This window comes from Cyanistes caeruleus, chromosome 1 (assembly GCF_971803275.1).
Source record: "Cyanistes caeruleus chromosome 1, bCyaCae1.hap1.1, whole genome shotgun sequence".
Lineage (NCBI taxonomy): Eukaryota > Metazoa > Chordata > Aves > Passeriformes > Paridae > Cyanistes > Cyanistes caeruleus.
The window spans coordinates 64,530,453-64,554,240 of record NC_141701.1 but is presented as its reverse complement, the minus strand read 5'-3'; the positions used below and the strand labels follow the sequence as shown (position 1 = coordinate 64,554,240).

The following is a 23,788-nucleotide window of genomic DNA, read 5'->3' as shown; positions in this document are numbered from 1 at the left end:
CATCACTGAGAGCCTTGTTCCCTGTACTGCCCATTCAGCAATTACTGGCAGATTGGCAGAGTTATGATAATATAAAAATAGATCTCAAAAATCTGGGGGAATGGGTGTCCCAGATTTGTGTCACTGCTAACAAAAAAGCTGCATCTCATTTGATAACTTACACAGCATGCTGTTATGGCTGTCTCAGCTGCATGAAAAGGTGTGACATAAGCCCAAATATGAAAATAATATTACAATAATTTAGTTACAGGACAGAAAACTGCAGTGAGCCCTTTGATTGCTGTTCTCACAGAGTTGCTTCCCTGCATTGTATGTACAGAGGTGCAGATATCTCACAGTCCCAAGTGGACACAAGCAGCTTTGCCAAAAACACACGGCTTTATGAAGTGTAAAAGTCTATTCTACATTGGCCAGAAGAACTGTAGGTTTGTAAAGCAGATACCACTGGAAAATTTGCACCTTCTGTCTGGACAATATCTGTTCTCAGTGCGTACAAGAGTGCAGAATGGCATCTTAAAAGAGTAGTTGGAAGAGAAATAAAAAAGGGAAATGGGAAATAGGAAAAACACAGTTTGAAAATAAACCTGAGAAGGGGCCTCACAGGACTGAGGAGCTTTGTGGCTAATAAGGCATTGAATTCCGTGGGTATAAGGCTATGACTGAAGAATCATGGACTGATGAAAGTTGAAAAGGACCCTCAAAGGTCTCCAGTCTGACCTCCTGAATGAAGCAGATTGCTTTGGAGCAGATTGTGCAGGGCCTTGCCCAGGCTGAGTTCTGACACCTTTAAGGATGATGATTCTGTGGGTGCCTCTTTCAATGTCCAGCCATCCAGCAATTTTTTCTTCCTCACATTGAGAATGAATTTGATACTGTAGCCTGTTTTCCTTATTGTACACTGCAGTAAGACTGCCCTGTCAAGTGTTTTCTTTTTAAGAACAAATGTAGTTCTGTCAGCCTCTTCTCATGTGCTCAGCTTGGTGGCCCTGCATTGAATTCACCTCAGTGTGTCCTTGTCTGTCATGTACTAGGAGCCCAAAACAGGCCACAGTCCTCCAAGCATGGTCTCACAGAGGAGGACAAGAGCCATTTGCCCTAGCCTGCTGCCTACACTCCTGCTAATATAGTCCAGCCTTTGATTGATCAGGGGTGCACTGCTGATGTACTCATTTATTTATGTTGAAGTCCTGAGTTAGGACCCTTGGGACTTTTTCTGCAAAGACAGTTTTAAGGTAGCAAGTTTTTGTCCAGCTTGTGCTGCTGCATGGGCTTTTTCTATCGCAGACATGGGGCTTTTCATATGATTTTGTTCTACTCCCTGAGGTTTCTCTCAGCCCACTTTTCCAGCCTGTCCAGCAGTGTTGACTCTTCCCCTCAGTCTGATATTATGTGCAGACTTGCAGAGAGCACAAAGGAACGGTTTGCCAGAGTTCATTGAAATAGGTAACTTCTCACTGAAATCTTCATGTCTTGTGAACAGGATGTGAGGAGTTGCAGGCACAAACAGCTTCGTGTTATGAGCTTATAAACAACTGGCAAAAATAACTCAAGGTCACTGCAGGTAGCTCTTTCCTGCAGAGTTAAGTCAGTACCACTTTATCATGAGTCCATCACTGGATAGAGCATTGGAGGACAAAAATTTCAAAAATTCTACACTTTGGACTGTGTTCCAGGATGGATCACACTGAAGTGGGGAGAAATAGTGTATCATACATCTGGGACAGCTCACCCATCTGAGGCAGTCTTTAACTGTGGAAATAGCTTTCACAGTTCCTTAGTATAGGAGAGGAGTTTATTTTCCTTTAACTGGTCTCTCCATCACATGATTTTCTGATGTCTGATGTCACAGCTGCATGACATGGGTAATATGTCCAGACTATTCATTTTAGTGTTAATAGTTTCATTTTTGCCACCTGTTGGTTTTATTCACCAAGCTTTTAACCCTTGCAATGTTGCCAGAACTGCCACATTGTTCCCCTACTATATGTTCACAGCCACACTCAGTCTTTCCTTTTGTGCAAAGAAAATTGTGGGAGCCCAGTAGAAAATTGTGAAAGAAGATTGTGGGAGCCCAGTAGAAATTCCCAAATCCCTAAAAAGTGATTAGCAGTTATTGTTCTCTAAGTGCTTAATAGGGAGATTAAGACAGGCCGCCAGGTGTTTACACAATAACACTTGGTAGTGTGGAAATTCAGTTCTCACTATTACAAGGTGTAAAGAGGGTAAATGCATGCCCTTGGAGAAACCAGCAATTATTTTGATGCTTGTATTACATCTCATTTTCTCCAGTAGATTGTGCAGTTCTGTTATTTCTTAACTTTTCATTCCCTGATAGGGATTTGTCTGTGTTTATAGTAGCAGGATTGATCTGTAACCACGAGGTCGGTTTCTGTTAAAGGTGTTTTTCTTGCACAACCAGTTGGCTGCAAAGCTGCATTTTTAGTGCATCCCTTTGTATCTAACATGGCATATTTGTATACAGCAACAATGGAAGGGAGCTGTGTTTCACACTGAAGCTTTGAAATAAATGATAGTGAAATAGCTTAGAAGCAGCACAAATGCTCTTCTGTAACAAATTGTATCATTCACGGTGTCTCTTTTTTTTCTGTTTCAGGAGGTTGGAAGCATTATCGGAAAGGTCAGAAAATAACTTTATTTATATCCATGTCAAACTATTGTATATCAGTTCTCTTTTCTTAGCCCAGGCTAACGGGTTTTTTTGTGGTTTTTTTAACAGAAAGGTGAGACAGTGAAGAAGATGAGGGAGGAGGTAAGACAAGTTTTGATGTCTTCACTTGCCTTCCTTTCCAGCTGAGAGAACAGCGAGTTCAGCATGTGCACAGACCGATGCTGCCATCAAGTGGGCACAGCGTTTTACATCCCCATTCTTCGCAAGCGGTGGGGTATAAATATGCTGGCCTAAATTAAACATCCTTGTTAATGTAACCTCGCCTCAGCAGTCTGGAGTCTTTCATTCCCATAGCGATGTGCCTGCCGCTGCCTTATCTCGGGAGCAGCTCACAGCATGGTTCTGTGCATCAGAACCGTGTGTCTTTCATTAACATACCAGCATCAGTCCTGCACATGACTTGACCTCCTAGTAGTTTCCAAAAGTCTGAAACCAAGCATTAGACTGATGCACGTCAAGTTTGAGGGTAGGCACAAGCTTCAGCAGAGCTAGAGCCAGAGCATCTCTCTGCCATGTCTTGGCAAAGCCTTAGCTTTTCCTCATTTTGCAGCTGTGAGTAGGATGAGAGCAGACCTGTATACCTGCCATTTGCATCCTTTGAAAAGGCTGAAGACACAAAAAAATTAAAGCAGGGCACTGCATAAACCTCAGCCTCTCCAGTGTCTGCAGTCTTCTTTCCCTGCCACAGAGCATGTTGTGCTGTGTTCAGAGGAGTGTGCTCAGGTGGAGGCTACAGACCCACACTGGTCCTGCAAAACAGCACGTCCTTCCTGGAGATTCATGTAATTTTTCTACTTTGAAGCAACTGGTAAAAGTATAAGTCAAAAGACAAATTCTACTGTTCAAAACTTTAGGAGTGCAGTGTATAGCAGATGCCCCAAGAAAAGTTGGTTTAGTTCTAGTAAAGTGCAGTACATTACTGTGTCAGCTGCTTTGTTGTTTTCTACTCTGATAGAAGGTCTGTGGCAGGGAAATGTCAAAGTATTTTAGTAAAGAAAATTGCAGACATTCATCTTTAAATATACAGAGTAGAGATTTCATTGTCAGGCTGACTGAGTTCTGAGCTCCTTTTGGTGACATTTTCACCTGTTCTCACATGTTTGCTAAGACTTAAAGAAAAAAATGTTTCCAACGTACTAGGTAAACTTAATGGTTGATTGTCCTAGTTTAGGGCAAATTTGGGAGAAAACCTCTGAATGGGATCCCTCCAGAAAGCAATTCAAATGGGCCCTCCCCCAACTGGTTTGGGGAAAAGATTTCCTGGAGAAAAGTGGAAAAAACCTGTTTATTTAACAGAAATTGAATAATATTAAAAAATAAAACCTCTCACTGTTTGAAGAGATGGCAAATCCAGAGAAGTCCCTTTCATGTGGTGTAGCTCGGCTTGCTCAGTCTCTCTGGTGCTGGGAAGTGCCGAGGCCCAGGCCCCGGTGGGCCACAGGAGTGAGCTCCTGGTGTTTGTCTGGGTTTTCAGCCCAGAGCAAGTTTGAACAGATCCAAGGAAAAAGGGGAAAAAACAGTTCAGGGAACTTCTCTGCCTCAGCTAGCTAAAAACTAACTAAATGCAAAGGAGGGCTCTGTCCCTCTGTCTGTCTGTGCTGCAGAAAACAAAGTCCTGAGCAGGATGCAGGGGAGTGAGGACTCTTTCTGAACACAAACTGCAGCTTCTTCTTCCCCCCCCTTCACTTTCAGTCAGTCTTAAAGGTGCAGAACTTAATATGTAACATAAACAAGGTGACTGGGGATACAAGCATCATAAAGTCATCCCAGGACATGATTAAACACATTTTAGTTTCATTATTAATTATTCTCATGAGCAGATATCTTTGTATATCAATTGTGTACACAGAAGGGAAGCCATCATTGGAGAGTGCTCCTGACTTTTGAGTAAAACATCTTTGAGAATACCTATGATCTTTGGTCTGTCTTTCAAGATAAATATAAAATTTTCTTCCAATCCTGAACCCCTGCTGTCATGTGTATGTGGTCAGAAAACACTTTATTTTTTTTATTATTTTTTTTTTTAAATAATGGAATTTTATGCATCTTTATATCAGCACAGGACTAAGAGGCTGTATCTCCACATGATTATAACTTGTTACCTTTTTAAATGACTGCCTTTTCAGTACTTCTTTAAAAGCAAAATGCAACTTTTATTTTGACTTCTCTGGCAGATGTGCCAGGGTACACACCATCTTTATGGTGTGAAATACAGCTCTGTCTTTGGGGAAATGTCAGAGACAATTCTGTCATTGAAGAAATGTCAGAGACAACTTCAGGCCTAAAGAGAAGTACAGAACCCTCAGTTCTTTTCCCAGGTCTGTGGCAGGAAAATTTTTCTGTCAGTAGTGTTGAGCCTTGGTTTTTTTAATGTAATGTAGGGGTGCTGTCATATGGGGAAATACAGTCTCTTGCAGTAGAGCAGCAGCATGGTGTGGATAAGGGGTGGGACACAGCACATCAGCAGCTGTGTGGTGACCCTGCAGGCAAAGGGCCAAACTAACCCAGCCTGCCTCACATTTGCTTCAGGCCCTGATCTCCAAGAAGATCAGTGTCTGTTGGTGAGTTGAGGCCCCAGAGACTTGTTAGGCTGCATTAACACATTTCCAGGACTGAAACCACAGAGAACGCGTACGGTGGCTCTTTCCTGAACCAAATTTGATCATTACCTCCACTAAAGATCCTCTTAAATATATATTAAAAGATATATAAATTTCTAAATATATAAAAACTCCTGCCTGAGACGTTTTCTCTGCACTGCCACAGTGGTATAAAGAGGACCAAGTATACTTGAGAGTCAGCCTGGCTTCTCTATGAGACTTGTGGTTCTCCAACTCCATCCAACAGGCTCCTTGCCATAAGGACACAGTACTGTTGGTGTTTCCTGTCCTACCACTACTCCTTTAAAGGGATGCTCATTTCATATTGACTGGCTGCCTTCACTTGAGGCACATCTACAAGGAGCCTTCTCCACAGTGCAAAGCAAAGCCCCAGGAGAGATGCAGAGAGGCTGGGCCCCGCCTTTGGGGCTCCAAACTAGAGAGGTGCATTATGCCTGGAAAATGATGGTGCTCCTTGGAGACACCCACCTTCTCTTAAATTCTGCAGCTCCAGTCCTGCTTAAGGTTAATCCTGCAAGAAGGAAGGGAAGAGACTTGATTATGCAATTATTTGCAAGTTTGAGTTACAGAGGTGTTATTTGCATACTGCAAAGAAGGCTGCATAAGTACTTACCCAGACAGAATCCGGCTTCCCGCAGTTACATGAATTTTTGGAATGTGATCAGTTTATGCTGAAATTATACAATGTTGGGGCTGCAGTTGTAGGGGAGAAAATTAGATGCCTCAAGGTATTCCTTCCCAAACTATATCCCTAATCCTACTTTGTTTGCTCCCTGGGAAGTATAACTTTAAAAAATATTTGTTCCTTTTGACAGAGTGGTGCTCGAATCAATATTTCAGAAGGCACTTGTCCAGAGAGAATTGTGACAATAACAGGCCCAACAGATGCAATTTTTAAAGCTTTTTCTATGATTGCACTAAAATTTGAAGAGGTAAGCAAATATTTTTTTTTTTCCTCTCTTCAAGTTGAAATACAAACACTGTTTGAATTTTCTCATGTTTGCTTTAATGTTAAATAGGATTTGTTTAATGTTCTATTTAATAGCAATGAAAGTGGTTATATTTTTATAAATGCTTTTGGCAGCAATGCTGAAGAAAAATAATAGGTCAATTTACAAGATGTTTGATCATTTCTTTTGCTTTTTGGAGGCTTCAGGGAAAAGCAATTGCTTCTAGTAATGTGCACTAATGGTAGGAAAAATGTCTTGGAAAAATTATATTCCCATTGTGGGTTTGATTTGAAAAGAATAATTGCCTAACTTTTAACTCTCTTTTTGTATGAATCCAGTTGGTATTGATGTAAATGTTATATATGTCAAAATGAATATATAACTCATTTAACTAGAATTTTTTTTATTTTAAAAACAAACTATATGATTACCCATTACCACATTTAAGCCTTGTCTTTTAAAACCAATTAAAGTAATTACTCAGAGTAAGTAAGGCAGGAGCTCAGTTCACTGTAGACTAAGTGTTCTGGGAACATATATATCTAAATTGCTGAGATTTCCTTCAGTTTCATGGACCAGCTACAATTAAATTTGGTCGCCATTTTAATGGAGAACCTCACAGAAAAGGCAACAGAGTACAAAACATGAGCCTTGGTCACTCTGGAGACAATTTAACTCCCTCTGCTTTTGAAAATCATATGTCTAGTCCCAGCAACTCTCCTGTCCTCTCTGGAGAGGCAGATGCCCCTGCAGGAATCAGTTCACCTTTTCCTAGTGGAGGAGCTTGCAGACAGGTAGACTGAGTCGCCTGCAGCAGAGGCAAAGGGCAGGGTCTCTCCAGAATGGGTTAAATTAGAGGCATGTTAATCCTTTCTTTAGAGTTCTTATTTCTCCAGCATGGTTAGTCTCCACATCTCCCCATAGCACAGGGAGATGGTGGCATTGATGAGAATTGTCAACATATGCCTTGATTTACACATGGCAATTGTTCAAGCAACACAACCAGAAGAGAGATCATAAGTCACCACATGTAGTTGTCTTCTAGAATCAACTGTATGTCTTGAACTTGCAATTTCACAGAATGATCAAAAACTAGTTTGATTTTTTTATATTTCCTGATGTCCACATCTTCAGGTCTCTGATAATTAGACACCTTCTTTTTGTTCCTCACCTTAATTTCTTCATTGGCAGTTCATGCAGCTTTGTTTCAATGCCACCACTGGCCATTAATTTAGATAATTCTTGCCTTTCCTTCCCTGAGGATTCTCTTTCTAGATATATATTTAGAAACTGATTTTATGCTTGCACACCCTTGCTTTTGCCAGAGAGAGTGATCCAAGCACAGTCTTTCAGAGGGTGCATTCCCCGCCCTCTCATGACTCTAGTAGTCCCTTTCCACCTTTTTCCAGTACATTTTATATTAAATGTCTGTATTAATTGTGGACAGGTTGCAAATGAAGTTCCACAAAGGCTTATTTAATGGAATTAACAGTCCCCAATCCTATTTATTATGCTGTCATATCCCTGCCACTGCTGGAAATGCCTCACCTCCTACTAATGTGATGCTTTGCACACACCCGTGCTTTGCCTGGTGGGTGTCCCCAGCTCAGGTGTTTTCACCTCTTCAGCATTGCAAACATTCCTGCCAGGCTCCAGACAAATGACATTTTTTTTGATACTGCAAGTGTTAATCCCATTTATATTTTTTCAATCCATCATGGGTTTTCAGATCTTCCTGTGTGATACTCCAGACTTTCAGCACGTTGATAAAATGTCTTATTTTTGTGGCGTGGCACATTTTATAAGAAAGCTTGGGGGGTTTTATGTCAGTTATTAATGAAATAATAATGATTTTGAGGTTTAAGCATGCAGAACCACATGACTAATTCTGTCTAACCCAATTTTTAAACCTCTTATTGTCTTCTCTTTCTCCTCTTCATCTCCTACTCGTCATGGACCAATCCCTGTTTATTCTAGTTTAGAAGTAGCTTGGTGTACAGTGCCATACCCTCCAGTCCAGAGAATCCTGGAGAGAGCTGTGTCCCTGCTCTCTACAGGAAAAACACGTCCCTCATCCTGTAAAATGCTGAGAGAATCGTTAGCACAGATAATCCCTGCCAGTTACCACCAAAATGAGTACCCAGGGAAATAATGCTGCATTTTTCATACAAACATCAAACACTGCACAGCATCAGATCCCCAGCCCACCACCCAACACGATGTAGTCTTTGGAAGTGCTGTAGGTAGCAATAGGCAAAGAAAGCTGAAATTCAGGCATCTGGCTGGATTTTGTGCTTATTTGCACTTGCAGGTTTTAGAGAGTTGGCTGGGCTCTCCATATGAGCATTAGCAAAGGAGTATTGGCATTCCCTGCAGATCAAGTACTGCTCTGAAATATCTGTATTTAGTTTTAACATAATTGGTTTATGGTATATTTAAAACAACAGCAGTAAAGTAATATGTATGTATAATACATATTGTATACATAATGCATTATATATATAATCAGGTAGGTTTCCTATAAATCTTCCTGCCAATAAAATAAGGTAATGCTAACGCTCTGGAGGCAAAACAAAGTGCTGTTTCAGAAATTACAAATTAGCTAGCTACCAAGAGCTATTTTTCATGCATATATCTTTTTGCTGGTGATTTCTTCAGCCATTTAAGAAATTCAGTCCAGCTCCAGTTATTGCAGCTGCGTTGAAACAGAAGAAAAAAGATGCATGTGTGAGACTGCTGCTTTGAGGGATCTTTTTGGTATTGGGTATGCATGCCCACATAAAGACCTTGGACCCTTAATTTCCACCCTACAGCTGTATACCTGGAGATAAGCAGGTCTAGGGAGTCCTAGAATGCTTTTCTAATGTTAGTAAAAATCTCAAAATGTGTCAGATAGATAGAAAAACGAGAAAGGTTGTGTTTGTCTTGTGGTTGCTCTGTAGCCTTAGATAATTCTGCTTTGACAACCTTCCTAATGGAAGTTGCTTTTACAGCAGTCTTATGATGAATTTACAAGCTAAGTAGGTATTTACATAAATACCTAAAGTGTTCACCTCAGGGGAGAGAGTTATTAGAAAATGACACTAACCCTGGCAGACCACTGGAATTGCAAGAGGGGACATTTTAGTTCAGTCATTTTTGGACTGGAGGCTGGGACCCAAAAAATGCAGCTGTAACTTCACTGGTGAGTGGGGCAGCTCTAGCTTTGCTTGTAAATCTGTGTAATCCTCTGAAAGCACATGGTTCTTAAGCACTGGAATAAACAGCAGGCACAGCTCCGTAGACAAACACCTTCTCCAGATAAATAAGAAAAGGGTTTTTGGAATCCTTGTTCCTCTGTAAACATCTATGAAGAACTTGCTCAGCTCTAGGGAGAAGGAGAAGAGAAAAGGAAGGTGATAAAAGCAATCAGGGTGATGCCTTTCCACCAAACTTTAATTCTTGCCAGTAAAACTGCGGTCAGTTCTTTGGTGGTCCAAAGTGAGGAGCCACCTCACAGAATCCTCCATGGTGTGAAAATTGGGCAGTTTAACATTTCCTTTGAAACAAGAAAATAAGAATTTTGGTGTGTTTTTGTCCTTGGAGGTTTGGTAGATTTCTCAGCTTCCAGGTTAGCTTGTCTTGGGAAGCCATATGTGCTATGACCCTGGGATGCCAAGAGCTAGGGACAATGCTGACTCTTCAGCACTTCCAGGCTCCCAGTTAGCCTGTCTTGACTGAGGAACAGCCCACCAAGCAGGGAGAAAGCCATGCAAGGTCCAGCTCTAGTGTCTGCCAGAGCCCTGAAAAAATGAATGCAATGCCACAAAAGCTTAGAGGTTAAATAACTAGGAATCTCCCAGTTAGAAAGATGACTGTTCTGTGGGAAAGTCTGCAGCCATCCCTACTCAGAAGCCTGCAGTTCTGAAGAGGATTTTTTTCTGCTTATTTCTCCTTTGTCATGTTTTTAAGCTGGAATAACTCCTGTATGCACTCCATGCTGCCGAGCCCCCATGTTTAGATTTTCCTCCTCTTAAATGATGAGGACAAAATAAAGAGAACAGTGGCTTCTAGTTCCTGCAAAGTGCTTTTGAAGGCAGAAAGTTCAGTGAAGGCTTTGAGGTCAGGCTGCATATGATTTGGAAGTAGGAGACATTATTAAGTTTCATGCTGTGTGGCTGAAGAGGATTATTCACCTACATGGGCCTCCACCTGACACAAACATGATACAGTGAGATGGCATCTTCCAGCTGAAAAATCGGTATAACTTTATCTCAAATACGTGGGTACTGCAAAATTCTGTTATCCTTCTGGCTTTATTTTGGATTGCAATCTCTCACTGACACAGCCACTAAACAGAATGTGGATTACTACTGGCTGGCAGAGGAATGATTTGGTAGCTGCCTTGTCACATGCAGCAATGATGTGTTCCATTCAAGATTTTATTTTCTTCTCTTTTAAGCTAATTGAGCTTATCCAAGCCTTTTCTTGGATGGAAGAGTGCTGCCATCACAGTTGGGGAGGTACTGTAGGAATCAGTGCTGGTGTCACCAGTCTCACACACTGGTTCAGTGAGATGTGCAGAATTGCTTGTAGTGCTGAGTAGTTTTGTTGTTGGTTGGCTTTTTTATAATTTGGGGTCTTGATTGCACAATACAGGCACTTTTTATTTTTTTTTTAAAGTGATAGTCTTTATAAGCATAGGAAATCACATCAGTTCTGTCTGCTGGAGCTCTTGTTGCATCATAAATGACTTAATAGGAAAAGCACGTTTTCTCATTCTTGTCCTAATCTTTTGATATCATGTGGAGAGTGTAATAGTTGTGCCATGCCACCTCACAGATGAGTCCTCTCAGCTCATAGCTAGTGTTACCAAAGCACTCTGAGATTCTCATGAGTTGTTGAGCAGCTGCAGTGCAACTTGTGGCTTTTTATTTTTTCATCCTAAGTTCCCTCAAAGCATCCCACTGATCAGTGGAAAGATAAGCTCTATCTTTTCCTCTGTGATGAAGTCTTTAGAGGGCTCATTTTGTCTTGCCTACAAGATTTTGAACAAACAAAAATATATTTAAAACAATTTAAACCTTGCAACAAGTAGTGTATTGAAGTGCTTATGGGAGTGTGTATGTGTCTCATTGGATAGCGGGATACACAGATGTGTGTTACATTACCTGGACACAGGCAATTACTGTTTTGCTGAGCTTTTTGTACTCTGGTTACATGACCACACTTTTTAAAATTTTAAAGATTTTAAAAATTGTGTAGTGCTACAAATATTTATGGACCTGCTGAAAAAGAGAAATTAAATCTAGAGGGCGGCAGAAGACTTACCAAAATCATCTCATTTTCTCTGCTTCAGATTATTCACATGTTTGTCATTTCTCTTTTTAAGCTTCCCTTTGAATCAAATGTGCAAAGAGACATGTGAAATGTGGAAGTGTATTACACAGTGTACATTTCTAAATGAGGTGGTAAAAAAGAGACCAAACCAGACCAAAACAGGTTGTGGAAGCCTGTGAATCCAAAAGCCTCTTTGCCTTTTCCACTTGTTTTGGCTGGTCTAATGGCAGACACCACCTCCTCCTCCTCCTAGTCCTGCCCTCTGGTCCCACAGCAAGGATCTTGCAACGCCAGACATCTGAAGGGTTCCTCTGGCACAAACCGCTTCATGCTTACAGCGTATCACCAGCAGAGCTGTGGTGGGCTTTCCTTACTACAAAAACCAGCCACAGCTGGTTGCACACTCCCCAGGTCTCCACAGACAGCCTGGGCATTTGCTCTGAGCACTTCAGTGCTCACCAGGAGTGACAAATCCCCCGCTAACACTCGCTGACAATGTGATTACAGGACATAAATGCTTCGATGACAAACAGCTCGGTGACAAGCAAACCGCCCGTAACACTGCGGCTCGTCGTTCCAGCAAGTCAGTGTGGATCCCTTATAGGAAAAGGAGGCTCCAAAATCAAAGAAATCAGGGAGGTAAGTCTTGGGATGTGTGCTGGGGACATGGGTTAGCTCAGCATCCTACTGCAGTGAGCCCTGGCAGCATCACCCACTGCACTTTGCTGATCACACCAACATGAGCTTATGTCGACTGAAAAACCTGGAAAAGCCTTGCTCTGGCAGAAGCAGGGGGTTCAGGACAGCTGGAATTGTACTTTTCTTGACACTAAATACCATATGTGAAATAGAGAAACAGCTTTACAATGTATAAAGTCTTTCATGCACAGTTAAGCAAAGCAAGAGTGACAAATGGCTCTGCAAGTTTCTCTCCCAGCATAGACCCCTGCCCTCCGATATTCAGGAGATCCCAAGTTAAAGAGTTGCAGCCATTTCCAAATTACTCACCACCCTTACAGTCAGAGAAAAGCTCAAGCAGCACTGGGGATTTCAGGCAAGTAGATCTACTTTCTAGGAAAGTGTGACTTCCATGCTCCTTCCCTGTTTCTCCTTAATGTCACTAGGCCACAGGTGACCTGATTTGATGCATTCCAAACACAATCAGAATTTATTTTTAGTCCAGACTTAACTACAGGTATTCATTCTGTGTGCTAGGAGCCACTTTTTTGTCTAACCAAAAAAAGTAAAAGCAAAAAGTAGCATACAGTGCCTCTTTTAACTCTTCCATGCATGATTGTAACAGCACATATCAAGCCAAGGATCTGGTGTTTGTAATCACTCATACAAGAAAATCAGGTGTAGCTCAGTTATATAGACAAAATCTGAATAGGATATTTCAGAAAAATAGATTTTTATTCTGGAGGAAGTGACAATATTCCTTCTAAATTTGAATTCATTCCAACATGGGATGAAGTGTTTAATAATAAGATAACATGTTGATCCATTTTTTTTAATTTGCCTGTGTCAAAACAGAAGGCTTTTGACAAGCTCTACAAAGTTGAAAATGTGGATTCAATAAATTAGGTTTTATGGAGCTTTTAAGCTGATTTCTTAGTTGTGTTAAAATAGGAGCAGGTATGAGTGTGAGCTGTGTGCTTACCTCTAGGTTTTACAGCTGTCCATACTTTCAATTTTATATTAAATATTGGTAAATTCACTTAGAGCAGTGTGGGACTGTGCTCAGAACCTTTTTAAAGGTGAGATTGGTCTTCTGGTTAAATGAAGTGACTGAAATAATTATCCTGGTGAGCATAGTTTCAGAAGCAATTGCCTATAGTCTGGTACAAGGAAGTAAAAGGAGAGTGTTTGGCCAAATAGGTGTTTTGATAAGGCTAATGTAGCGAGAAGTCATGCTGCACTTATTCCTAAGCATAAGGGTAATAGACAAAATATTACTTGTTTCTTGCTACTGATATATGACCAAAGTCAAAGAATAAACAAGATTAGCGCTGGGAGTGCATAAATGACTCTGGTATTTGGCAGTCTTTTGTACTGGATGTACAGATACCCAGGAATGTACATTAAAAAGCAAATACCAGGAAAGAGGGGAAAATCAAGGAGCATCCAGCCCAAGATGTGGTCTAATTTCATCATCACATTTTTAAAGCTTTTTCTGTGATTGCACTAAAATTTGAAGAGGTAAACAGATAATTTGCTTACACACTGAGGGATCTTTCCTCTTCAGTCATGCACCCAGGAACAACATGCAGTGTTACAGTTCTATTTTTGAGATAAGATTATGGAAAAAAAAAGAAAACAAAAGCATGAGGGATTGATCAAATTGTGTTGAAATTCCAAAATCTGTTATAGGGCATGGAATTGATACTTTGGCCTTAAACAGCACTAATATACAGAAGATAAAATCAGTACATAAATCAGTCTTTGGAAAGAAGGACAACACATGTGTTGTGTATAACTAGCAGGAAAACAAATTAACTCCTTGCTGACTGACACAAAGTCAATGGTTGCTGAAAATGCTTGTATTTTAAAGTCCAAATACTGCAGTGCAATAGCAGTTAGGAATAGATCTTTTGTGCAGTATGTTAAACAGCTTAGTCAACATCACATGCCTGGGTTTTTCTCTATTGACTGGGAAGGTCTTCTGTGTTTGTGTAATAATGTCAAAGGTTGTTTGGGCCTTCTGTGTTTTCTTCTTTCTTCGTTTTGTTTTGTTTTTTGTTTTTTCTAACTCAGACACACTAGTGCCAAGATCGAAGTTAAAAAACAGCAAAAAAAACCCAAAGTGGCTCGTTACTTTCTTGGGTTCATTAATGAGCTAAAAGTTGATTATATGCATATATTTAATCAACACTAATTATGATTTAGAAGTACTTCTGTACCATCTAGCATAAGGAAGCCCCAAATTTCAACAAGAGACACAAGTCAGCCATCAGTACATTAAAGAGCCATTTATCAGTAGATTAAAGAGTGACTTGTTTGATTAGCTGAGCTTCTTCAATTACTGGGTTTTTTTTCTTTTTTATTTTTTTATTATTGAAGAGTACTTCATTTCACCCTTTTCATGTTTTAGTCAGCATTGCAACTGTCTGTCTTTGAGAGGGTTAAGATGCTTCTGCTGATGTTCAGGCTGCAGTTTGATTCACTAATGGCTACTGAGGACTAACCTCCCTAGGGTGGTGGTGTTGGCAAACTGGCTTGAGCAGCCAAATCCACACCCAGGGTAGGAGTTTCCACATGTGCCCTATCGCGTCCAGCAAAGAAAAGACAAAAAAGTTTAGGTGTGCACCCGCTCCGTTGTATCAGTGAATGACTGGAGAGATGCCATTGCCTGCATGGCAGTGACAGTGTCTTTGCTCTGTCTCTGCTGAAGTCCACAGGAGCCCAGGTGCAGGTGGCAGGGGACATGCTGCCCAACTCGACGGAGCGCGCGGTGACCATATCCGGCACTCCCGACGCCATCATCCAGTGCGTGAAGCAGATCTGCGTGGTGATGCTGGAGGTAAGCGGGCACCCAGCGTGCGCATTCTCACTCAGGAGATGCTCAAACACATTATTAACAATTGTCAATTGCCATGGGTTCCCCTGGGGTGCTGCCTGCCCTCCCTGTGCCAGGGATTTCCAGAGGCTGTTTAAACTCTGCTTTTCCTGGTGTTTGAGAGCCTCTCACAGCAAGGTTTAGCAGTCAAAGGCTGTCATGACGTTGTCGAACAACAACAGAGCTGCAGTCATTTTGAAAGAGACACATTTTATTCTGATGTGGAATAGGGCAGAGAACATCCAGGTCCTGTTTAAAATAGAAATAATTCTGACCAGTCTTTTTGCTTGCTTAGGGTCAGGTCATTGCATAAGATCAGTAAGTTTCATTTTGATGGCAGCTTTTTAGCCCTTAGATTAAATAATACACAAAATAATGTATATAAAAATCTTTCTTGCTGAAAATGCCCATAATTTCCAAACCATTGACTATTTTTAAAATTGTGCCCATGTTTTCTGACACACCTTAACATGTTTAATGAAGCTTCATAGCTCTATCTGACAGTGGCAGTAATGAAACCACAGATGTCACCATTTCCTGCTTTGGCCATGCACTCAGGTCCTCAGCTCTTCCCTTGAAGCCCAGACAGGAGCCCTCTAGCATGCTTTTGGTCTGATGGGGTAGAGGGCAGGGTGGGCTGGGCTGGGTTATCTGCATGCCTTGTTGTCTGAGGTGACCACTATTTCTAAAGCGAGATATATTTTTTAATACAAACTCTGCTTCGTTCTGCATTTTGACTGCTTTGTGTTTTTGTCTGCAGTCCCCACCCAAAGGTGCCACCATCCCCTACCGTCCCAAACCTGCCTCTGCACCTATCATTTTTGCAGGTGGCCAGGTAAGAGCAGACACCATTTTGGCTTCAGCTGGAAACCACACCGTCCTGGCCCAGCCTCAGCCAGCGCCTGTTAGTTTTCAACTTTTATTCTTTCTTGCCTGGTATAGTATTGATGTGCTTTGTCTACTGTGCGTGCTTACAGTGTGCAGGACAGGAGAGCACTGCATTGCAAACTTTACACAAAATTGTGACGATATTTTACTAAGATTTAACATTAACTTCTGTAATTAAGAAAAGTTTGCCCTTCTGTAGATTGAGAGGTGTCCAAATCAGGAGCTCACTGAGTGGGGCAGCCCTGCTTCTTGTAGTGGTTGGGGTTTCTTTCCTTAACTTGCAGCTTCACTAGCAGTTTTGTCAATTTTCAGAGATGATGAAAGAGTGTGACATTTCTGCTAATGAAAAGTGTAATTTTTCTCTCATAGTTTTCATACTTTTTAGGACCAAATAGTGCATTTTGCAGTAAAGATTTACACACCCATAATTTCCACTATTGTAGTCCCTCAGGACCAAGTAGCAATGGAATTCCAGGGTGGCTGGAACTGCTTACATGCAAGTGTAGAGCTTCCCAACCATGGTGTGGAACAGCCTGATTGATAACACAACAACAGTTTTTTCTTTTTTATGTAAGAAAGTTTTGATGATTCCCCCTTCACCTTAAGCTGTATTAGTAAGGGTTCTCGTCTGCCTTTAAAAACCCACACGCAATTGGTTCTTCTGTGTCTTTTAAGTAATGCTTGAAATGGGTCTGCAGTGTGTGACAGAGGCATAGCAGGAGTGCTCTGCATCATCCAGTGCAGCTTTCACTGAAGAGTCAGTGGTGAACAGAGCTGATAAATACCCAAAAAACACCATGGGAGGGGCCCAAGGGGACCTGTGTCACCACCAAGTTTTGAGGAGTGGATGTGCAAGGAGTGAGATGCTGCAAGCCCTGCCTAATTCAAGGGGAAATCAACCCCATAAATCCAGCACAGAGGAAGGCAGACATCTCTCTGCTCAGGATTAACATATGTAAAGACTCTCTGGCACTAAGGCACCCCCGTCCAACCAAATATTTTCCCAAGGTGATGCCAAGGTCTCTTTTTAAGGAATTACCCAATTACCTGCATGGTGGAACATCTTCAGGCAGCTCCCCCTTCCCACCCCATCAGCCCATCAGAGGTCATCACCCTGTCACAGGGTGTGAGCTGATGGCACAGATTGTGTCCCACCTCAGGCAATTTGGAGATCATATGAGAAACTGGACATGGAGTTCCTGGTAAAGCTGAGTGCCCGAGGTGCTGCTGGCATTGTTGGTGTGAAGATCTGTGCCAGCACAATCTGGTGGTGTATAAGGAAGCTCCTGCACCTCCCAAGCATATGCCAAAATGCTTCTGACATCCCTTGTCATGAACTGTCTCTGATTTGTTTTGTCTCAGAGTTTTACCTTCTACTCTGTAATGATTTTTTCTGATGTATATCCAGATTTCCATAATCTGGATGTAGTAGCTTTCATCGTGGTCTACAAGCCTACTACTGTTACTTGTTGTCATCAAAATAAGAAATCTGCTTCCTTAATGACCAAAGCTGAATTGAAATGTAAAATATTGTGCCAGAAACTGGTCTATGACTGAAAGTTCAGAATCATTTACTCCATATATGTAAGTTTACACTGCAGTGCTTTCCTTTAGGAAATATGTGTGTGTGTGTGTGTGTGTGTGTGTGTGTGTATGTATGCAGCAGACCATTCTACCAGTGTTCTAATTGCCACTGCCTTCAAAGACTGCATATCATTACTCAAAAGCGTTGAAGCTGTTTGCTAGAGGGTGCTGAGCAGTTTGTGTAAATAATTGAAAGTATCCTATTTTCAGGTCTGATAGCTCTTGTCATCTTCATTTTTATTAGTTAAAAAAGTGTTCTCACTTTCCTAGTGCAGCCTTGTTGATACAAGAAAGAGTGTAAAAGGCAGACACCTTCTGTGTGCTCTGAATTTCTGTGTGCTCTGACTAAGAAGAATTTTTAAGAAAATGCTTAAAGGTGTGTTTGGACACCAGAATGGAAAGACACTTTAATCAGGTTTCATAAGTGGAAATTAATACAAAAAATAAAATTTTATTAGCACTGTTAGTTCCATTCAACCTTTCCACTAAGATATCAGGAGTTATTTTTCTATTCTAAAATACATCATGGCTATCTTGAAAGGATTTTTGTTTGTTTAACACTTAGTAAGATAAGTAACATTAGCAAAATATAATTTCTAGCTTTTCTTAAAAAGTTGGGGTTCTTCCACTCTAAGTATTGCTCTTAATTCTCTTGTGCTTCTTTGATACTGCATTGCATAACAAAACTAAAAGGAAACGGGACAGTGCCCTGCTCTGCCCCTGCTATTACTTAGCATGTGGAATGGTAAAAGTGGAAATTCCTACCTCGTGCTACATTAGTGTTTGAACGGGTACTCAAGGGTGCAGCCTTGCTTTATGTCTCTTACCAGTATGATGGTCTGAACTGAGGAAGATGTGCAGACCAGGTCATCCTTGCTGTTACTTACATCAGTGGGGAAGCTGCCCTTGGCTTTGATGGAAGCAGATCCACAGCCGATGTGCTCAGTGGAACATTACAGGACAGATGTCTCAGTAGTCTCTAATCAGGCTTGAGCTTAGCAAGCCCCAGCCCTCGGCCCCAAAAACATGGTTTTCTGACAAGGGCTAAAGCAGACAGAGACTCTTTTGTCAAGCTAAATCACTCAAATGACCTTTTGGCAGCCTAAGAAATTAAAACCTTTCTTTCTAGTTTTTGTAGGTTTTTTCTTCTCTTTTCTCTTTTTTTCTGTTTGGTTTTTTTTGGGTTTTGTTTTTGTTTGTTGTTTTTTTTTACTGGAGAAGAAAATTCAAGGCCCGCCTTGTCCATTCTGGTTTGATGATTTTCATGGATTACCAAGCAACAAGTAAACCTGGTCTGAGCACTGAATGTTCATTGCTTTTGTTGCTTCTCCAGTTTGTCTTCTTCCTCCTATGTACACATGGAAGTATGAGGGAGCAGAACGATGAGGGATGGGGTGACTTCTATTAGGTTTGCTGGTGACTTTTTTGTGGTGGGTTCTTGCTGGCTTGCAGACCACTGCTTGGAAAACAGCCATGTAAAAGATGTTCTCTCAGCTGGGTTTGAAGTACAGCTGAGACCAGAAAAGGTACTTGTGATCCAGCAGAGACACTCAGACACCCAAGCGTGGTTTCCAAACCCACCATTTGCTCATGGAGCCAGCTGTAACCTCCCTGAAGCTGCTGCTGTGCTTGGCTGAGCACAGAGCACCCCCCTGCCCCACCTCAGGTTGTCCTCATTTGGTGAAACAGTTAAACAAGTTTCTCCTGCTTGATTACGTCTCCTTTAGACCCACTGATGGCAGTGATCACTTGTTTTTGTGGACTTGAACCTTTTATTGTGCTATATAACCCATCAGTGATGCCCATGCCCTATAGATGAACATGCATGTTTTCCCATGAACCTCCCACTGAGCCTGGTACACACACTTCCCCCTGAAAACTGCTCATGTGCATAATGTTTGCCAGATTATGGCCTGGCTTTATAACTAATTTAAAAACTAAATTAAATGTTTCTTCTCCAGAAGGGAAATTCTGCTGCACAAATGTGCATCATGCAGTTGAGACATTAAAGATTTTAATATCCAAACTCCATTAAATGAATTGTTTTATCATTTGCAGAGGATTCATTACTTTCTAAGAGGCCTTTTGTCAAATAAGCACTTTGCAAACTAAGCTAATCAACTCTGTTCCTGTTTATAATTCTCCCACTACAAATATTTATGTTATAATTTGTCCTTCTGCTTTCCTGCCTGTCTAAGCCAGAAGCACATTAAAATTTTTCTGACATGCCATTCCTTTCATAAAAAATCATAAACTCTCTGCAGTTTGTTTTTTGTAGGCCACTTCAGAGAGTTGAGCAGGACCAGCAGGAGAGACAAAGGGCTGTGCTAACTGATGCTAGGCATGCTGCCATATCCCTCCTCACTTGTGCTTTTTTGCCCCCACACCTCCCCTCAGTGCTGCCAGAAATGATGCCAGAAACTGCATGCAGTGCAGTGCTCTCGTGGTGCAGAGTGGCTGGATTTGGAGGGAGGGTATTTGGCTGATTGTGGAAGATAAGACCACCCACCATGCTGGGGGTCTCTATGATGCTCCTACCTCCAAAGCAGCCTGCTGACCCTGTGCCCAGGCACTGCAGGACAGGCTGCCATCAGCACACGTGCTCACATGCACTGGAACAGCAGCCTGGGCATGAACTCCATCAGGTGCCCCAGGTGCCCCAGGGCACCCTGTTGCTGGCACTTGGCATCTGTGGCAGTGGGCAGCCAGAGGAGGTGGCTCAGAGCTGGCAGCCACATGGCCCTGCACACACGTGGCAGTCAGGAGCTAAAGGACAGGGCCAGACATCCCCTGAGCAGGTCTGTGCCTTCCTCACTGCGCCTCTTGCTGCTGTGGCATCAGCATCTCCCTAGGTGCACTGGTGTCACTGGCCACCCCCTGTGCTCCTTGAGCCCCTCAGTGTCCTCAGCTCTGCGCCCAGCAGACAGAGGTGGACTAAAGAGAGGTCCTGAGGCCGAAATCCTCAGAGCTCGGGCAGTGGCACTTAGCAATCTCTGCTTGCAAGGGGTACATGGGCAGCCTGACAGAGACCTTTCTGTCCTGTGCCAAGGGCTATCAAGCAGCACAAGACAATTAAACCTTACTCAGTGTGGAAATCAATGCAGGTGTCATTTGCTGGGGGGGCGCATGAGAAGCTTTTCTGATGAGAGCAAGAAGGCTGCTTGTCCCACCTGACTAACCCGTGTCTTAACTGTGCTTCTTCTTTCCAGGCGTTCACGATTCAGGGGCAGTATGCCATCCCTCATCCAGACGTGAGTCCAGCACATGTAAATTACCCCCTTTTTGTTCCTCTCCCTCTTATTTGTTCTGGGCAGCATTTGCTTTCTACAGTTAGCAATAAAGACACGGTCTAAGGACACCTTTCCTGATCAACACACTGTATAGCCAAGTGTTAGCCCAGCTGCATCTCTTGCCTTCTGTAATAATTGCTAGAAAGTACAATGGCCCAGGAACAAATGACAGTTATCTTGGTCTTTTTGCATGTGATACAATTTGAGTTACTTTTAATATGTAATTCTACAGTAATTAGTTAATATTAACAATAGCCATTACATGTAATAACAGTAGAGATGTCATTTATAACCAGTTTGTTTTTGTTTTTTTCTCTACGGTAGATTAGAATGAATGATTAAACCTTTTATTTTTCAATATAATTTTGATTAATCCAGTTTTAGAACACATAAGATGGTTTCTCTGCTCTTAAATAATTCCATTTGATTGGTTAGTTCTAATTTCCCATCCTGCCCTGCAGTTGACCAAGCTTCACCAGTTGGCTATGCAGCATCCCCCCTTTACTCCCCTTGGGCAGACCACCCCTGGTTTCCCTGGTACGTACCCATGACCCCCTGGGGATGTCCTTCTTCTTAACAGCTTTGTTTCCCGTGGTCATTACATCATTTTAATAATAAATGTGGTCAATGACCAGCAATCCTTCTGTTTTTACACATTAATCTCTCTTCTTCCCTCCCCTACCTCTGTTACAGTTCCTTTCATCATTACTAATATGTGCTCTGTTTGTTACTTTTATTAATCACAACTGCTTCATTTGTGCCCTTGGCTAAAATCCCTGAGTTTCTTCTGTTCAGTCCTCGCAAAGTTATTTGGGCCATACAGTATGTACCAGTTGGTTCTGAGGGAAGTGCTTGGACGTGCTTCTCGCCCATGCTTTGGTGACATGGATCAGAGAGAAGCAAACGCAGGAAAACAGTTTGTGCTCATGCCACAGAAACAGCAATTAAAGAAATGACAGCATGCTGGAAGTTGAATTCTTGTAGAGCCAAATGTCTTGAGAGCACCTGTAATCATCACTGCTGGGACAAGTGCCTCACTTCCTACTAGATAATGCAGATATAGCTACAAAATGCAATGGAAATTTAGTTAAGGACTTAAAATTTGCTCCATACTTAATAAAGCTGAGGCTGAATTCTTGATTGAAGAATGAAAAGTCACTTAAGCCTGCAAATGAACACTTTTACTGTGCTTCACAACATACATGCTTGGCATCTAAAAGCCTCACAGAACAGAAGTGCATCTTTACTGGTACATGCTTTGTATGGCAAATAACATTTTATCACAATACATCACAAATTCTGTGAGCAACTTGACTATTTGGTATTCGGTGTCAAATAAGCTTATGCAATTCATTATTAAATGTAAACAAAATTAATCACTTTTTGTAGATTTTTTTTTGTATATTCTAGTTAGAAATTACTATTTTTGGCATATCTTTACAGATAATACAATTTAAAAAAAAAAGAGAAAAGAAGAGAAAGATTCATGACATCAAAACATACTTTTGTTTCTTTGTGATGTATCTGATAAAATACCTACACATAATACTAAGTGGCCTTTCCTAGCTTTGTATTTTCCTTATTCTTGTCATTAACATCCTGCTCCTTAATCTTTTCCTGGTTATATTTGTGAGATATACATTTCTGTAATGTTACTGTGCGTTAGAGCAGTAATTCCATTTTTCCTGAGCATTTTCCTTTTGTCCACCCAATTTACAAACAAATGTTTGCAACTTAGATTACTTTGTCCATTTCCCTTCCAAAATTACCCTTCCCAACATTACTTCAACAACTAATCCCACATATAATTTCCAGATTTTTCTGAGGTCAATTTATTCGTCCTGATTTTAGTATTTTTTTTTTGTTATTTTTCATAACTATGTATCTTGTTCAGCTAATTGTTCATTTGACATCCACTTTAATTTTCCATATTCTAGAATTCCTAGTAGACAGGTCCAATTTCAGCCATCCATTAATTTATCAATTGATGTGTTTAGAACAAGCTTCAGAGATTATTTTTAGAGGAAACCCTTCATTTTCTAGAAGCTTTTTATGATGACCCTGTGGAATGTCATGTGACATTTGTTGCTTTGGTGGGTTAAAGGTTAATTAAAATAAGACTCATTTAAACTAGTCCAGCCCTCTGAGTTTTGCATCCTTTGCTTTCTTTTCAGTTTCACTAGCAGTTCTTTATTTTTCATTGCTCCCTTCTTTTCTCTATTTTTTTTTTCTCTCCTTTCTGTATGTTTCCTTCTTTAAAATTTCATTTGTTGTGTCTTGCCCTTCTTGCAAACAGCTGGCGTAACATTTTCCCTCTGTCCCCTGAATAGGACTGGATGCCACTACTCCAACCAGTTCCCATGAACTTACTATTCCCAATGATGTAAGTGGACCAATAGTCCGTATCTCTTTCTCTTCTCTCACCCCTCTGCCGCCAGAGGGGACACCTCTAATCTTTGGCTGTAAACACCAGCCCCAGAATAAACTGTGCAGCACTGAGTCTGTGGGGAGGGGTGTGAGGGGCTGGTGAAATGCTGGATGGCAGCAGCAGGAGTGACCATCCCCTCTCATGACCCTTGGTGACAGTGCCGCGGGGCTTCTCTGGCTTCACAAAAGCCTGGGCTCCCAAAACTCATCTCTCAGGTGGCGCTGGCACGGGCGGTCGCAGCAGAGGGGCCAAAGGGGGTGGAAGAATGTGCAGCCCCGTGTGCTGTGTGTTGGGCTGGAGTCCTCCACGCCCATCTCCACTGAACCCCACACCTACCCAAAATGGCCTTTTTCCTGAGCCAAAAAGCTACTTTGGAAATGTAAAGCTGCAGTATAAGGGTTTATTTAAAAAAAAAAGGGCTAGAAACACTCCTGCCCCATCAGCTCTGGGTCAGCTGTGATTG

At 41.6% G+C, this 23,788-nt stretch overlaps 1 protein-coding gene across 34 annotated transcripts in view; it reads left to right on the top strand.

Moving 5' to 3' along the window:
- The window catches only part of LOC111925338 (poly(rC)-binding protein 3-like), a 484,117-nt gene that overhangs the window by 432,443 nt on the left and 27,886 nt on the right, over positions 1–23,788 (top strand). For 18 of the 34 annotated variants that reach the window (XR_015288878.1, XM_086896382.1, XM_086896324.1 and 15 more), the window contains 9 exons: positions 2,615–2,638; positions 2,738–2,770; positions 6,126–6,242; positions 12,087–12,218; positions 14,971–15,099; positions 15,896–16,039; positions 20,817–20,858; positions 21,359–21,434; positions 23,228–23,280. Coding sequence is in view for 33 of the 34 variants with exons in the window: in XM_086896382.1 (XP_086752508.1) it covers positions 2,615–2,638; positions 2,738–2,770; positions 6,126–6,242; positions 12,087–12,218; positions 14,971–15,099; positions 15,896–16,039; positions 20,817–20,858; positions 21,359–21,434; positions 23,228–23,280 (750 nt within the window). In the remaining variant the exon portion in view is untranslated. Of the gene's footprint in view, positions 1–2,614; positions 2,639–2,737; positions 2,771–6,125; positions 6,243–12,086; positions 12,219–14,970; positions 15,100–15,895; positions 16,040–20,816; positions 20,874–21,358; positions 21,435–23,227; positions 23,281–23,788 lie in introns of all 34 variants that reach the window. The other 16 variants (XM_086896499.1, XM_086896520.1, XM_086896530.1 and 13 more) reach the window with 1 other exon arrangement.